Source organism: Ips typographus, linkage group LG7 (assembly GCF_016097725.1).
Source record: "Ips typographus isolate SLU linkage group LG7, UJ_Ityp_2.0, whole genome shotgun sequence".
Taxonomy (NCBI): domain Eukaryota; kingdom Metazoa; phylum Arthropoda; class Insecta; order Coleoptera; family Curculionidae; genus Ips; species Ips typographus.
Genome location: NC_138428.1, coordinates 2605106 through 2621786, shown reverse-complemented (window position 1 = coordinate 2621786; position 16681 = coordinate 2605106). Strand labels below are relative to the sequence as shown.

The window sequence follows — 16681 nt, the reverse complement described above, 5'->3', positions numbered from 1 at the left end:
ACAGTTAACTCTAAACTTAAGTCTAGACTTGGCAACTTCTTCATTTCAAATTTCTATTTAACAGCGTTGCCAACACTACTCAACAATACCAAAATACTGGACGGGGAAGAAAAAAAACAAGGACAAAGATAAATCAATAAATATTTTTTCTAAGCAACAATCATAATAAACGGAATAACGTTAACAGACCCTTAACTACTTGCAATAGGCGAGTTTCCTGAACAGGACATCTACGAAAGCTTCCTTAAATCTAGGACTGACGGAATTCAAAAGGGCGTAGGGAGTTTCAAAGTAGTCCGCATTGTCCCAATCGTTGTGGTCGAAATCTTTGCCGCAGAACCGAAATCCCTGCACTGTTAGCTCGAAAGTATACCGGTTTCCTTCTAAAGTTTCCACGTTAAGAAAAATCCGGGAATTCGAGCTGGGAATTGTTTTAGACACTTCGATGATCCTGACGTGGTCTTTCACGTCGTTTATCACGCCCTGCGCTTCTTCCAACCATCCTTCAGAGTCTAGAACGCGGTCCGAGTCTGCCATAATGTCCCGGATTAATTAACACTGGAACTTTTATTCATTTTTTTTCAGCTTCAATCATTTGGCTAGTTTTTGGGGACCAAACACAACAAAAGCAACGTTGCAACTGCTGATTAATCTGACAGAACAAGCTGTGACGTCATACCCTATATTAGACCAATCGGGTTGCACCATAAAATGCTGGCGCCCTCTAAACTTGAACGTTGACAACCGGCGTGACATTGATAAAACAGCTGATTTATAGTAAAAGCAAATTGTTGTATCAATTAGTTATACAAATTAAAACAAGTTTAATTAATCACTTATAACACACAATGAAGCTAAGTGATCAAATTAAAGTACCAGCTGGCGCTGTTATTAAATGTTCTAAATGACTGTCATGAAATGTTTTTTGGAAGATCCTAACCAAAATACTGATAGTTGAGCTGATTTTTGATAACAAAAGTAGGTTTATTTAAGCTTTCTATCCTGATTCCATGAACTTGGTAAATCGTTCATATTGCGAAATAATACTAAAACATACTGATAAAGTGTTTCAATTTAAGGTACACAGCAAACCATGCCGCAAGTATTAAGTAAACTCCCTTTGTCTGCACCCTTAACTAACACTTGCTTAGAGTATGTACATCCCTGGAAAGAGTCCTGCAGTACTGCAATAGCTGGTTGCTTTTTGTACTGCGTTTTTGATTCTCTTCGAATTTATGGGACTGTTTATATGGTAAGTGCATTTAAGATTGGAGTGATCACTTAACAAATCTATTAAATAACAATTTGCACTGTAGTAATAGTCTTAAGTGTGAATGCAAAATTTAAATGTTAGTGGTTGTGTTTATGGCAGAATACAATTAGGAAATATTTGGTACAACTCACTAGAAGCGAATTTTAAGCTTTAGTTTAATTTTTCATGGTCCTAGAGGCCTCTGGCACTTTTTAGAAGGTTTTCAATAGTGTTTAGAGGTCAATTGAACTTTCAAAGAGTCCTCTGGCACTTTCTACAAGGTTCTCAATAGCATAGCACTCAAAACATCCTATAACTAAATAAGTATTTTATTTTTCTATTATAATACAAATAAAACTATTTTTTGTTTTGTATCTTTATCTAAACGTCTTGAAATGCAAAATCAACTAAACCATTTTTGTGAAAAAAAAAACATTTATTTATTGCTCTTAGATAACCATCTCTGCTACTTGTGTGTCATTTTAAATAATCTTAAATTTATATGTTTTAACTTTATAAATATGATTATTTTAACGCATTATTCTGACCTTCAAGTTTTTAAAACCTTATATCTCTCGCTTATTAAATTCTACTGTAAATGGTGCGCATTCACCTATAATTTGTTTTTTGCTAGATATTCCTATAATAATATTGGCAGCTAGCGCGCCTGTCTAATCTCCTACTGTTGCTAAGTTCAACTGACGCATTTTCATTCATAATTATTTATGAGTTTAATCAATTCCCTAACTGATGCTTGATATGGTGTAATAGTAAACTGAAAATGTCTATTCAAAGTAAAGTATTAAATCCCTGCAGTGATATTCACGTTTGGTGTACTTGCAAAGGGTACTCTGTAGGGACATTAATCGCTGCTTTACATCAGTCATTTCAGTTGTATACCTTCACTCAAACGGTAACTGTGACCTCCTTAAGTAAGTACATTAGGTAATTTTATATTTCAGTGTGCCCTTCTCATGAAGGGCCGAGTGCCTACCAAAAGGGATCTACAACGCACACTCTATGGCATTCTACAGTCCACTGCCTTTCTTAGTTTTACCGGATTTGGATACAGCTTCTTTTTGTGCACCTTAAGACGAGTTTTGGGACATTTTAACTTACTTACTGTGTCCTTTTTCCCTGCATTCCTCTCTAGTGTATTTGCCATCCTTATTGAGCGTCCATCCAGACGGACTTTACTATGTTTGTATGTGAGCAATATCGCCACGGAAACGGTACGTTCTGAGAGACTTTAAAACAATATTGGTTTGTATAACACTTGAATCCAGGTGTGGAACATGGCATTGTCCAGAGGGCTTGTTAGAAACATTCCTTATGGAGACGTAGCTATTTTTGGTACTAGCATGGCTGTATTGTTGGCCTACTACAAGGGAGGACAACACGCAGTTGTTCCTGACTCTATGTTTAAGATTTTAAGGTAAACTGGATTTGGTTGGTTGAACTAGAAAAGTTAGTGGAAACAGATTTGTTGTAGGACCCTATGAGGAGAAAAATTACGTGGCTCGAGTGACTCATGAGGCTAATACGATTTATCGGCAGCATCCTACTCCAGCTGGTCCTTATGAAGGTACTTTCAACTGCCTATTCCATTTTCCTCTCTACAAATTGTATTGTGTTTATTAGGTAATCCGAGACCAAGGATTCAAAGCAAAAATCCGGTATTGAACTTAATCTTGCGGATGCTTAGAATCTACAGAAAGCTAGGGTATAGTGTCAAGTGTTTGGGGAGACATCATTCTTGTCCTCACCCATTCAGTTGTTTGTACTACGTTTTGGGCGTAAGTTTCTTTGTCCATCCACCTAGCTGAAGTTACAGAGTTGTTTTTAGGGCACTGGAAAGATGTTTGGAGTAGGTTTAGGAATTCAAATCTCCCTTAAGTTGTTGTTGAATATCAGGAGAATACTAACATCACCAAAAGCAGTGAAACAGATATTTGGGAGAAAAGATATCTTCAATTTGGGACTATTTTTGGGGTTGTATTCCGGTGTGTTTAGGGTAAGTTGATGTCGTTATTTATTGTATGGATGGTGGTCAGCAATGTTGCCAGAGAAAAACTAACAACATAATAAATATTGTTAAAGTGAATAATTTGATTAACTTTTTCAACAAAATAAACTTAATCTTCAGATGGGTTTAAACCTTAAATTGACAATAAAACGTAAGTTATTAAGTAGAGAAAATATGCATATTTATATACAGGACAGGTTTTTCGGTGTTCTGCAAAGTATCGATAACTAGCAGAACAAATGGGGAAAAGTTTTTGGTGAATTAGAGCAATACAGTCATAACTACAATTTTTGGTAAAAGGTGGTTGAGTTTTCTGTTATAATAAGAAGTTTCTTAAATATGTTTATGGTCTTCTCAAAGTAGAAAGTTCTCTAGAAGAATGCTTTTCATCGCTTGTATTATCACGTGGATTGAAAAGGATTTTACAATAATCTCATTGCTTGCTAATGTTAAAACAATATTGGAATGATAAAATTGAAGAGAAAAAACAACGAATACTAATTTTGTACTGTTTGTGGAGTATTGCACAATCTGTTACAAACTCCAAAAGACTTTCAAATACCTTAGCCGCCCAGGTAAAGAGATTAACAGTGATTAACCTGAAAATTCAAATGGTGTTTTTGAAACAATCTTTATTAATGATTTCTGCTGTGTAAATGGTACCGCCAACTAGCCAATCACGTTGACCACTACTGCCAACCTAATTTACAATCGCTCCTCCTAGTTCTTAAATAAGTATACATTCTCAAGCCGTCTAATAAGAATTTAAATAATATTATTATTACCAAAGGGAGACGACGAAAATGAACTTTTACTTCTCTTTCAATATTATTATTATTATATGGCTTATTATAGTATATTTGTGTTTTTTTCACAAAAATGCTAGATGAAGCATAAACCACAACCCATACAACACCACATCACACCACAATAACACACATAAACCACTTTCAATATAAACTGCGCGCCACCTCAACCGGGACAGTGATTTTTTTGGGTCAATTTTAACACCTTACCCATAAGCTCAATGATAGTCCAAACTGCTTAAGATTTTGATGCAGTTTGGACTATCATTGAGCTTGTGGGATTTTGGTTTGTTTTTGTTTGTTTTAACTTAAGGAAGTGTTGATTAGGTCAATGTTTTGGCCGTTTCCCAATTAGCATCCTGTGACTCAAGAATCAGCAATGTATCCAAAAAATGCGACATAGCAGTGCTCAATCTCGAATTTAGGCAGTAGCTTTGAACTGTCATTTTAAGTCACGTGTAGGTCCCATATTATGTGTTGCATAATTTTAAGTTAGCTCTTTTAACCGATAGAACCATACAGGGTGTTTAGAGACCATTAAAGTGGAAGAACAATTTGTGCAAACACTTTCAAGTTTCACTCACTGTCGCTGGACACCCTGTAAGGTCTTACCAAATATGGGACTTGTCCTGAAAAGTACTCAGATAATGTTAACCTAAATAACACTTCCTTATGTTAAAACAAAAAAAAATGGTTGGTCAATTGGGAACTACTTGACAATTTCACTTTTTTGCATTAAAGCAGAAGTTTTTTACATCAGTAGCCAATAAACCAAGCTCAATGACGGTCCAAACCGTATTAAAATCTGTTGATTCGTTTCAGAATGGCGTAGTTTTGAAAATGACCCAAAAACATTTCACTGTCCCGATTGACGTGGCGAGCAGTATAGTTGTATTAGGAAAAATACAAAATAAACTTCTACAGAACAAGGTCGTTACCAAGTCAAAAAAAAATGAAAATCGTGCCTTTGAGTGGTCACGAACAAACAAGTCCAAGTGGGGCAACTCATAATACAAACCACTTATTAAACCCTGTATTGTTTTTCTTTTCTTGTCAAAATATCAGGGTCGTATTTTGCTGTCAAAACTGAAACCACTTGAATGTATAGTCAAAACTGCTATGAAAGCTGACTGACAAGTATAGTGAATTATTTTTGTTATGTACATACACGGTAATGTGATTTCACATAGATAATTCTTGCAACGCTGATGTGAATCACTATGTAAAGTACCTACAACTAGCAGTAGCTAGGCTATTATTGGCACCATTTACATTAAAATTATGTTTTAAAGGGTTCTCTGTGCGTCTTAAGAAGGATATGCGGAAAAGACCACCCAATATTCGCTTTTCCAGCCAGTTTGCTAGCCGGACTGGCGTTTAAACGGTATCCAGATACGACAGTTGCTCTCTACGTGATGTGGAAGGCTGCACAGGTACTTACCAAACATATCAGGTTAAATCACGCGTCCTTAATATGACCTTCACATGTAGATAACGTATAATATCGGCATTCAAAAGGGTTATGTGCCTAAAATACCCGGTTTTACGGAGTTTTTGTACTGTTTGAGTACAGGGATTTTATTCCATGCGGCCATTTTGGAACCGACCAATCTGAGGCCGAGTTACTGGAAATTTTTACATTCCATTTCGGGAGGACGGTACGTTATTAATTAAGGGAGTGTCAAGGTGGGTTAGTATAAATGACGGCTTTGCAGTATTGCTTGCATGGCTCGCAAACCTTTGGACGTTTGGGGTCTTAACACTTCTGAAGCTTTGGACAAGGTCTGTAAAGCCACCAAAACCATTCCTATTGTGTTATTTTGAGGTTCGGGGTAGTAGTAATATTTGTTATGTTTTGTTTATGTGTATTTTATTTTTTTCAAGCAGTTGTAGATAGTTACGTTACCGTTGAGGATGTGGTGCATCATAATATAGTTTTTTATCAATCAGGTCGCACTTTTCTTGGTGTTTACGGTACCTGTAGTCTCACACGTCAATCATGAAGACATCGATCAAAATTCCCTGTATTTTTCTTTTTGTTATTGTTTTCTTTTCCCAGTAAACTGCTAATTGTTATAACGTAATCAAACCAATGTTAGTTAAGTGGTCCAATCTAAAGATAACGGAAACGGTACAAATAACTTTCGCCGATGATCTTTTGACCCTATCGTAGGTCGACTCGCATTGTGTTCGTGTCCGTTTTGGGTGATACCCTCATCCAATATTGAACTTAATTCGTTTCTCAAAAATTTCTTCTTCGATCTACCACAACAAGCTTGATGATAGTGTACCCGTATTATCAATATTTCATTAGTTGCGTTCATATACAGACTAAAGGTTGCCCCAGACGAATTTTTAAGGCGAAGGTCGTCCGTTTAAGCCTAGTTTGCAGTAGTTTCCAAGATTTTAAGTGAAGTGTTTTAGTGCCCTTAACAAAAAAAAATGACCAGCAAGTTGCTTAGAATTGGGTTTATTGGCGGTGGCAAAATGGCGCAAGCCATGGCCAAAGGATTTATATCAGCGGGTAAGTTCTTAGTTGTACTTTGCACTTTTTACAGACCAAAAGAATGTTATTTATTGTATTTAGACGCCAATTCAAAGTGCTTTGACTTTTAGCTCTTTATGATAACATTTTCGGAAAATTCCTAATACTTATGTCATTATATGTGTGAGTGTTGTTTTGAGCTAGATTAAACTGGTTTCCTCAGTTTTCTAGTGTTCTTTCAATTAAAATCAAAGTAAATTCCACGTCAACAAGGTCGTTACGTCACTCTGTTAATGAATTGTTTGCATACCGGGTGAGTTAACAAAATACTTTTTAAAACCAAAACAATGGAATTTGGAAGTGTTTCACTTCAGGTCCATCTAGGCTGGTTGACAAGTTGTCACGCTGGTATTTCCAATCAAAATTACCACTAGTTATTAACCAAATTTGGAAAAAGTTGTGTTTCTATGTATTTTGACAACCGGTATAGTTGAAGTTATTTAGGTCAACAACAAAGCAAACCTCTTTAAACTACTTTTTTACTCATGTCAATGTGTTTTACGAAATCAAACATCAGATTAGACTCTATAAATAAATAATATACGTTTATTAAGTGGCTTACCCACGTCTGCGAGTAATCAGCATTATAGGATTGGTACATCGTAGCAACTCACTAAGGTTCAAGTCTTCATAATAATCGTCCATTTTCACACCTTAAAGAAATTAGCTTTTGCAGTTCATATATGCGTTATAGAAATATGTTTAAACAAAAAATTTGCTTTTTATACTTATCTGGAACATTTTAACCATAACTAATAATTTGTGGTTGAGAAATTTGGTATTATAATTTTTTTGATTATGTATACAGATTTCGTTTTGCCAATATACCATCAAAATGTGAACCTGCTGTAAGTGCTACAAAAGGCCCTCTAGGGGCCAAACGTATAGCGTTTTAGCAAAAAATTGCACATAATCTAAAAGTTGCTTCTCATTGAGATCTACGCTGAATCACCCTGTATATAGGTGTGTTTAATAATACAACCGTAATCATTTTTGTGGTATGGTTGTGAGGTTTATTTGAGGGTCAAGAAACAAAAAGTTCAATTATCTATTTTAATTTTTGTATAAATTTAATGAGTATATCTGCAAAGTGGGCTAAATTGGATACTTTTAAATGGGGACTGTTCTTAGTGTCGATAGTCAATAACTAATTCTGTGGCTTAAATTAAACTTTTTTTGTCTTTTGTCGATTAGATTTAGAAAGCTTGTTCTTTCCTGCAAACCTTTCCTAAATTGGAAAAACAAATTAAGTAAACCAATCGATGATTTACCAAAAATTCAGCTAGAAACTTCTGACAGTCCATTCAATTTTAGACAAGAAATGGTTTTTCGTCGTCATCTTAGTTTAGTTTGATTTTTGCTTGTAATGTGCACAGCAATACGTTTTCCATAATCTTTGATCGTGTGATACACCGTTTATTATTAAAGACTCTACTACCTTAAAAATAAAAGTACTTTTCTAATTAAAGTGTTATGGATTTTAGTTACAGAGACACAAACTTTTCTTTTAAAGATGGTGTGAAAGAAATTTTTGAAACTTACCTAATATGCTATGCAAAAAACAGAAAAATTGTAGGTTTCCAGAGCTATTAATACCGAATGAATTGTATTGGGAATCATATAGTAATTATAAACACTATTAACTCTTTTATGTTAAGTAATTTTGTCAATTCAGGTCTCACTAAACCAGAAACTATAGTGTCCAGTTGCCACCCATCGGACACTGCCAGTTTAAAAGCCTTTCAGGTAGGTCTTTTACTTGGATCATCTGGCATCACCTTAATGACATTTTGTTTTGTAGGACTTGGGTGCAGAGTCTCTGACCGAAAACATCCCCGTAGTGGAAAAGTCCCAAATCGTCATTGTTTCGGTAAAACCTCACATCGTCCCCATAGCTCTGGGGGATATTAAAACTGCCAAAGTGGACGATGACAAACTGTACTTGTCCGTTGCTATGGGGGTGACTATTAAGCAGCTAGAACAGGTGAGTTGTTTTCCCTGACTATTTTCTTCCACTAAGTGTTTGTATATTGTAGATTCTTCCTAAAGATTCCAGAGTAATTAGAGTAATGCCCAACACTCCTGCTCTAGTTCAAAGTGGTGCATCAGTTTTCGTTAAGGGTACAAACGCCACCGAAGGAGACACCACTGTGACTAAAAAGCTTCTTCAGAGTATTGGTACCTGCGAGGAGGTTACTGAAAGTATGATGGATGCTATTACAGCTCTAAGTGGATCAGGTCCAGCTTATGTAAATCCATTTTTTTAATTACTAACCCTTCTTTTTAATTAACCAGCTTCTTTTAGGTGTACTTGTTCATTGAAGCTTTGGCCGACGGTGGAGTAAAAATGGGTCTCCCTAGGGATTTAGCCTATAGGCTGGCCGCCCAGACTGTTTTGGGCGGTGGTAAAATGGTCAGGGACACTAAACAACATCCTGGAGTACTTAAAGATGATGTGACTTCACCTGGTGGTTCCACTGCCACTGGAATTCACTTCCTGGAGGAAAGAGGTTTGTGGTTTATTGAACTGTTGAGTTTGCATTATATTGCTTTTTTAGCTTTCAGAGGCACTGTAATTGGTGCTATCGAGGCAGCCACGAAACGATGCAAAGAAGTGGCGCAGGCGGGACATTGAAGCAAGTTTACCTCAAAATTTCCGATTTTAGTTTGCTAGTTGTTGCTTTAAGTAAAATTTATACAAAAATAGGATGACGCAACAATGCAATAAACAGGTACACAGTTTTGAATGGGACACTTCTTTGTCACATTCAAAACGAAGTAACTGTCTATTGCATTGTTGCGTTATGTTATCTATTTTTGTGTGATTTTTGTTATACAACGGTTGATTTGCGCTGGTTTTGTCTAACATTTAGACTCGCTGTTGCTTGTACTTTTTTTGTTATTAGTTTTGCTAGCGTAGTAAAAAAAACCGCAGTTTTTGTATAAAATAATAAAGTGATTGATGTTTTCCCGCTTGTATTTCTATCTGGTTTGGCGCAAACATATGATGATCGGCGGTATCTTTATAACGGGCATATAAATTTATTCCGGAAATAATTTTCGTGGAAATGACAAAACTGCCCGATAATATCGTGCTTATTCATCGCTTCCAAGCCATATACCTCGCTGGTAAATTTATTCGAAAGATGAGCTAACTGGCACTTAATCGGTAATAGATTATGAAATTGTTGGCAAACTCGACCGTTATTGGACATTTTTCACTCTAGCAAACAAAATTATTGTTGTAATTGAGCCAAAATTGGGCAGGTTTAATCACTCATACACGAATTGATAATACAGTGTTCCTAATAAGGAATTATAACTTTTTAACAAGGAAATCTGTACCTGGCAATCATATTCATTTTTTTCAAATATGTGGTTGCAATAATATGGAGCTGCTAAATGAATTACTATTACTTTAATTAGTGTTGTAAAACTGATATTTTGATGACTCTGGATATACAGAGTGTTTTATAAGTAATAGGTATACCTTTTTCTTGGTTGAAAAAGTTGTGGTAGTTTAAAAAAAGCAGTTTTGTACACCCTAGCACTTTTTGACTTGAAACTCCTTAAGGGCAATAACACCTTAATAGAATCTTGTAGAGGATAAATAAATTTCCTTATTGCTTTTCACTTTTACACTTTTTGTAGCTCTTTAAATAACGGAGCTACGCTCAGTCGAAATGGAGTTATAGTTCAAAAAAAGTGTGACCGTTAAGTTCACGTGACTCTTTTGCATATAAGATTTATTGTTCAATACAACGGTTGTTGCATATTTGTTTGCTGTAAATATTATTCCAGTTTTAGACAGATACACTCGGTATACTCTCACACAACACTCAACATCCTGAGAATGTTCTCACAACTCACAATTCTCTAAATGGAATATGGTATATTGGGAAACCCACATAAAATATTCCAGGAATATTTTTTTTAAAATGTTCCCTCATTATTAGCTTCGAATATGTTAGGATTATTCAACAAAAGCTATTCCAAAAAAATTGCATGTATGCCTGGTTAATTTTAGAAAGTTTCACATTTTTGTCGCATAGATGATATAAGTTTACTGTTTAGAGTTAATTGCGCAGCAATAGAAATAATGGTTACACTTTTCACATTCTAGTGGCGTTTTCGATTTGCATGTAAGCGCAAAACTACGTCATGACAATTTGGGGAAGGCAACTTTCAGGGTGCGTATTCATGAAACGAGGGAAGTGAGTTATCAAGAGAAAGGTCTGAAGAATGTGACAGTGACCCGCCATTGTCAGTTTCTTCTCTAAGATTGATTTCTTTCAGTAATCGAAAATTGAAGAAAAGCAGATTCGAACCATTAATTATTGCTTATAATTTACTTTATTGCTGCATACATAATGTTTTGCATTGTTTCAACTTAACATCGCAAATTTTGTCCAATTTACTCTAAAATAAAAATCTCGCTAGTTTTCAACACAACTCATCGCTCGAAAATATATCAGTGTGTGGCAACACTGGACTCTTCGAAGAAGACTCATGTCTCAAGTTATACCATATGATCCATGACCATGACAGACTGACAGACATAAGACAATTAAAAATTAAGACATAGTAGTAAAGTGTTTATGTTTATGATATGATATGATGAATTGTAGTATTTGTACTATTGAAATTAATTATTCTAAGATAAGCCTAATAAATATTCAGGTACCAACCATCGAATATTCAGAATATTACATAAATATCTAAAATTCTTCTCTTTCCTTTAATTAATCATAGAATATACTAAGAGATTATTCTATGGATATTTAATACTCCGTATCGTTTATTCTGTGATTATTCCTGGAATAAATTTTGTTATTTGAGTTCTAAGTAAAAATTAAAAATAGACTGTAATAAACTTCCTGTGAGCATTATTCACGCCACGGTGCACGCTTGAGGCTTTAATTAACCCTCGCTAAAACCCCTTCAAAGACATTTTAAGGCTTCAAACCGTTCTTTGTTGAAAAAAAATCTTTAAACTCTTGAAATGCCCCGACATTTGGCTTATCCTGTATAAATCTGATTCTTGCGCAAGAGAACGTTTGCCTGCCATTCGTGCAACGTTGCCGGATTAGCCCTGCCGGCCTGTGCTGGTCTAAAACGTTACCGGTACGCACTGTTCAACTTTGCTTTTCCCTTGTGTAACAATAACTTAAAATTGCTATAAGGTTTCAGTTTGTTTTTACTAATTGTGTTGGTAAGTGTAGTAAACGTGAGTTAATTATTGTTGTTGGTGTGATTAGTGAAGGTGTCTTAAACGGGTGGATGTGGCAACGTCGCGGAATCCTAGATAGTCAGCTGGTAGATTCACTAGTCAGCCGGTGTATTGACGTTAAAAAAACAGTGGAACACCGGCTGAAGCGGTTAATCGTCCGGTTAATTTGATAGTTTTTGTGGTCGTAGGCGGCTGTTTTGGGGGGCCCCGTTTTTCGCAAAAATACAGATCGGCCGACGGTGCGGTGCTTCGCTGGCCCCACAACGGAAAATCGTTTCGTTTCAGTAGCGAACGAAAAAGTTTTCTTTGTTCTTGCGACCGGAGCGAACGGGTTTTTTATGCGGTCCGGTGTGTATTATACGATCTGACTGCACTAGGTAAGTGGCCTCTCAGCCGATTTTCAGTTTGAACTATCGGCCTTTACTGGGGACCTAACCCACAGGGCTCTCTGAGGAGGGCCCCCACTTTGTTTCACCTTTTTCTGCTTGCCCTACAGGTTTACATCAGATTGTGTTTATTTATTTTTTTTTAATATTTGAAAATGATGAATATTTTGCTTCTCAGTAATAATCCAGGAATTAGTGATCTTGTGATGCTCAGTGATGTGAGGTCAGTGACAATATTTAACAATTACAAGAAAAATTGTTTTCTAAAAGACAATTCTTGAAATGTACAACAAGTTTACAAAAATGGAATTTGAGGTAGTCATCAACACTTGGCACTCAGCTCGACCTAGCTCATCTTCAAAAGAATCCTAAAGCAGTGGATGAATAATCAAAAACAGATGAGTAGAGCAAGTAAAAATACTTTTTTCTAATTGGGTACAGTCATTAGGAAAAGTTATTTTATTAGATAATCCTAGTTCTTATTTTAAGTATCTTATGAAGTATTTTAAGCCCTGACTTAAGTGGTTTTTATTTAAACTAGTTTGGGACATCTTGATTATAGAGATTGTCTCACATGTTAGGGATGTGGAAGAAAGTTAGGAAAATAAGGATATTTTTTCATTGGATTTGTTTATTTTAGCCTCATTATTCTTAAATATTCAGAAGTTAGACAGACTAAATTGTATGACCCAGTAGGTTGGTGTATATGCAGGTACCCAAGCAATTTATATGTCCATTGGAGTCATAACTAATTTGACATTTTGATAGCCACCTTGGCAAATCATTCATTTCCTTTTTTTCTAATAATTGGGGTATCATGGTTTCTAGTACTTCCATTTTATGTCCAGGTCTAATTTTTGACTCTGATTTTAGTATGTCCATCCTTATTTTTTACTTTGAAGATTTCTTATTTAAAGGGTGTCTCCTTACAAAGTCTGGACAAACTGGGTCAATTTCGCCACATGTAAAGGTTTGGTCCATTTTGTATTTAGACAGCTTGTGGAGACTTTATTTTTGCAGACAGAAAAAAAACTGTTAATGTAAAAGTTATAAAGCTTCTCCTAATTGACCATTGTTATTGAATAAATTGATAGAGCATGGCAAAGATCAAAGAAAAGTACAAAATTACCTACTTGATAGAGATTTTTCTTCTGATTCCAAAAATATAAAATATGTTGACATTAGTTAAGTTGCTATATTTTTAATGGATGGTATATTTTCTAATTACTTGATAGAATTTTTTTATGATTTCAAAAAACGACGTTTTTACAATTCGAACTCTCATAGCCTTTAATCAGATGATAGAGCAAAACGGTTTGCATGTTCCTATCTTAACTTTTTGATTGGTTTTACAGGCGATTTTGTCCCTTACTGATCCTTCAAACTGTGTTTCTGGCAGTTCAATCTTTGACACCGCTTTTCTCCCTCACTGTACAAAATTTTGTAGTAATTTTCATTTTATTGGATAGACTATGGAACGAGGATTCCAAAAATGTGCTTAAAACAGTCACTTTCTCACTCCAAGTGGATTTGACAAGCAATTTTGTCTCTGACTGTCAAACTATGCTCAAAAGTAGCAAATGAAAACCCTAAGATCAGGCAATATCAATGATAGTTTCAGTTTTCCAAAATTATACATTGTATAGTTTTTTCTTACAGCTACAATCGTCATTTTCACTATCGCTAAAAGCAGGCAAACAAAAATGTTTTTCAGTTTTTACCTTGGAAAGCGTCAACACAATAAGTGCTTAACTGTTGTCATTTATTGCTATGGAAACGTTTGTTTGCGGATCGTGTTCGTTGAAAGTAAGCTTTTCGTAAAAAAAAAAACTGTATCAGCAGTCAAGTCAGCAATAAATTACCCCAGAAATTAAGTACCTCAGTTAGTTGTGACTCAAAATGTTACAATAATTCAGTAAGATAATAAATGTGAAATTATTGGAAATTTTTGTAAACTGCTGTGGAACTATGTAAGGGAATAGAAAAGACATTTTTTTATAAAAAATTAGGTGCGCAACTCTGGAGTAAACTGCTTTTTGCACTCTTGAACTTTAAATTGTTTGTGGGGGCAAAAGTTGCACTTTCCTCCCTAGTTGCGCAAATAACCATTCTTTCTTTATCTCACTTTGACTTGCATGTCCTCTATTATAAGTTTGCCTGTTTCTATCCTTATCAAGTTACATAGTACCCCCTACTGGTATTTTAATAGGTCTGTTCGCAGAAAGAATCTTCAACTAATAATCAGAGGAAAATGTCAATGTCACGTGAGCATTCAACCAATAAAAGCCAACATTTTCCGATTTTTAGTTGGAAACTGGTCTCTGCGAACAGACCTATTGCAAAAGCAACTTTTCTCTTGTTCCAGAGTACCAAATCAAAACCAACAAGAGAAACCTTCCAGTATTATTTGATAAGTATTACCCATTGGACACCAGTCATCGACAAGTAGCGTTCCAGCTGACCAAAGACTAATTCGGAACCTGACCTTACAGTACAAACTGAGCACATCAAACAATGTTTTTTCAAACGTCCAGCAGCAACAACGTACAAAAGTGTCCGGGGAGCACCGGCCAAGCCTCGTCTAAAACACGCGTGGACTCGGACGAGCTCATGTTTGAGTTGGAGGACATTTGCGGCGCCAAGACCAACGAGGTGCAAGAACTGGCCCTGGACGTGGTGTCCAAGATGGTGGAAAGCTGGCTGGACCCCGCGAATATTATCCAGGACCATCCTTGCTCGTGCAAAAGTGACGTTCTAAGCTACGTCAACCATATGGATGCCGTGTTGACTCACAAAGCGACCAAAGGATTTGAGGGGGCCAAGTCAAAAGAGAAACGACCACGATGCAATACTGGGGACAAAACAGCATCCAGAAGTCCTAGTAGGAGCAGAGCATCCAAAGAGTATTATGCATTAGTTGCTTTACATTTGCCTCTTATTTTGAGGTTGTGTTTTGCCTGCCCTTTTCGCAAAGTACGGGAGAAGTGTAGAGGTGTTTTGGAGATGATTCGGGTAAGTAAAACCTTAGATTGACTGAAATATATGGGAGTCATTGGGTGTATCACTGTTGCAGGACAAAGGTCTGCCCGTACCTTTACCGTTAGTTTTTGGACCGAGTAGATTTGTACCTGCTTCTGAGGTAAGTCAGCATTTTACTACTACCAAATCTTGCACTCTATAGTTCATTAAGATACGATAGCCGTTTTCTTTCGGTTTGGGATTACGGATCCAACCCTATCATGATCCAAAAGTCACGTGTAATTTTGTAATCATAGTGTTTACTCGGATTTTTAGATCATAACGCATTTGGACTCGAAATCATGGGTTGTTGGTACATAAACTGTCACAGACTGAATATTTTGATGAAGGAAGAGCTGATATGACATACTGTGGCAGTTAGTCACTTGTATTGACAAGCTTGACTTGTATTAACCATTTGTCTAGTTACGTTACATTTGCTACGCTATCTCAAAGGAACCGCTTCTTAATTCTCTGCAAAGTGACAGCTTATATATGTCTTCCTGATCAGATAGGAGCACAATGGATGGTAACCACATAAAATTTTTTGTTTCGTTTTATTTTCAACGTCGACCTGTTGCAAAACATCGTTACGGTACGTAAAAATTAACATAGAAAAGGTTGCGATGTGTGCCAGGTGTGCGTGCGTGCCTAGAAACTACATCATAGAGAAATAAACCGCGTTGTTGTTGTTGCTCGATTATCATTTTTCAGGGCGGCCCGCGACCGACACAGACTGCCTGTCGCTAGGCGGAATTTTTCGGCAACGTTGCCAAATTTATATGTGTCGATTCGCTTTTGTTTCGCCCAGCTGATTGCCGGGGCTTTCTCCCGGTGTTTTATCGCTTTATTACAATCACGCTAATCTCTATGAGATTAAAGGTGTTCAGAAACAAGTAGCATTCTGACTTCTTCTCTTACTTTCGATGATAAAGTTACGTTAATGTGGCAACGCTGCCTAGATGATGTAAAAAAAGAGTCATATTAAGTCAATGTCATGGCCAGATCAGATCGGTATCTCTATAAACGAAATTAGTGGGCTGACCGGAAAGGTGTGTATGTGCGAATTTCAGTGGCGCACATTTTTTTTTATATCAACTCACCATTGATTTATAAGCAAAAATTACTACTATGGAATCACTTGCAATTAACAGTAATAATTATCTATGTGTAGAGAGAAAGTTAGTCTTTTAAGAAAGCATGTCTTTTCAATTAAAATCTTGCTTTTTTATTTTAAATGTCATTACACAAGCTTAGGAACAAATGAGAATCTTGTCCAAGTTTACTTTTACATAAAGACAGTTTTAGAGACACTGTCACTACTGCCAGAGGCGATTTCAGTAATAATTTAGGGTTTTGGTTTATTTTGAAATTTAATTTGTCATTTGGCCAAAGAAAATAAACAGGCGTTCCTTAAT

General features: G+C 36.0%; 4 protein-coding genes across 7 annotated transcripts in view; 3 read left to right on the top strand and 1 right to left on the bottom strand.

The window, feature by feature from the left end:
- Positions 1 to 124: 124 nt before the first annotated feature.
- Positions 125 to 660, bottom strand: LOC145731716 (GSK3-beta interaction protein-like). Its single transcript, XM_081983628.1, has one exon. It carries the CDS (start codon positions 535 to 537, stop codon positions 196 to 198), a length of 342 nt encoding a protein of 113 aa, XP_081839754.1. The 5' UTR covers positions 538 to 660; the 3' UTR covers positions 125 to 195.
- Positions 661 to 795: 135 nt separating this feature from the next.
- LOC145731708 (transmembrane protein 135-like) lies at positions 796 to 6033 on the top strand. Of its 3 annotated transcripts, none has more exons than XM_081983617.1 (10): positions 796 to 978; positions 1080 to 1252; positions 2215 to 2484; positions 2539 to 2687; positions 2734 to 2837; positions 2894 to 3048; positions 3099 to 3266; positions 5377 to 5517; positions 5576 to 5742; positions 5800 to 6033. In XM_081983617.1, the coding sequence occupies exons 2-10, from the start codon at positions 1094 to 1096 to the stop codon at positions 5906 to 5908; spliced, it is 1422 nt and encodes a 473-aa protein (XP_081839743.1). In that variant the 5' UTR covers positions 796 to 978; positions 1080 to 1093; the 3' UTR covers positions 5909 to 6033. The 3 variants fall into 3 exon arrangements, with proteins under 3 accessions (XP_081839743.1, XP_081839744.1, XP_081839745.1); XM_081983618.1 differs by having other exon boundaries at positions 796 to 1019; XM_081983619.1 differs by lacking the exons at positions 796 to 978; positions 1080 to 1252 and adding an exon at positions 1986 to 2165.
- Positions 6034 to 6183: 150 nt separating this feature from the next.
- P5cr-2 (Pyrroline-5-carboxylate reductase-like 2) lies at positions 6184 to 9598 on the top strand. Its single transcript, XM_081983626.1, has 6 exons — positions 6184 to 6608; positions 8305 to 8375; positions 8431 to 8613; positions 8666 to 8878; positions 8935 to 9139; positions 9188 to 9598. The coding sequence occupies exons 1-6, from the start codon at positions 6527 to 6529 to the stop codon at positions 9262 to 9264; spliced, it is 831 nt and encodes a 276-aa protein (XP_081839752.1). The 5' UTR covers positions 6184 to 6526; the 3' UTR covers positions 9265 to 9598.
- Positions 9599 to 11935: 2337 nt separating this feature from the next.
- Positions 11936 to 16681, top strand: part of Sesn (Sestrin) — a 46246-nt gene continuing 41500 nt past the window's right edge. The window contains exons 1-3 of one of the 2 annotated variants that reach the window (XM_081983607.1): positions 11936 to 12236; positions 14611 to 15257; positions 15319 to 15384. In XM_081983607.1, coding sequence (XP_081839733.1) covers positions 14760 to 15257; positions 15319 to 15384 — 564 coding nt within the window. In that variant the 5' untranslated portion in view covers positions 11936 to 12236; positions 14611 to 14759. The remainder of the gene's footprint in view (positions 12237 to 14610; positions 15258 to 15318; positions 15385 to 16681) is intronic. The other variant, XM_081983606.1, reaches the window with a different exon arrangement.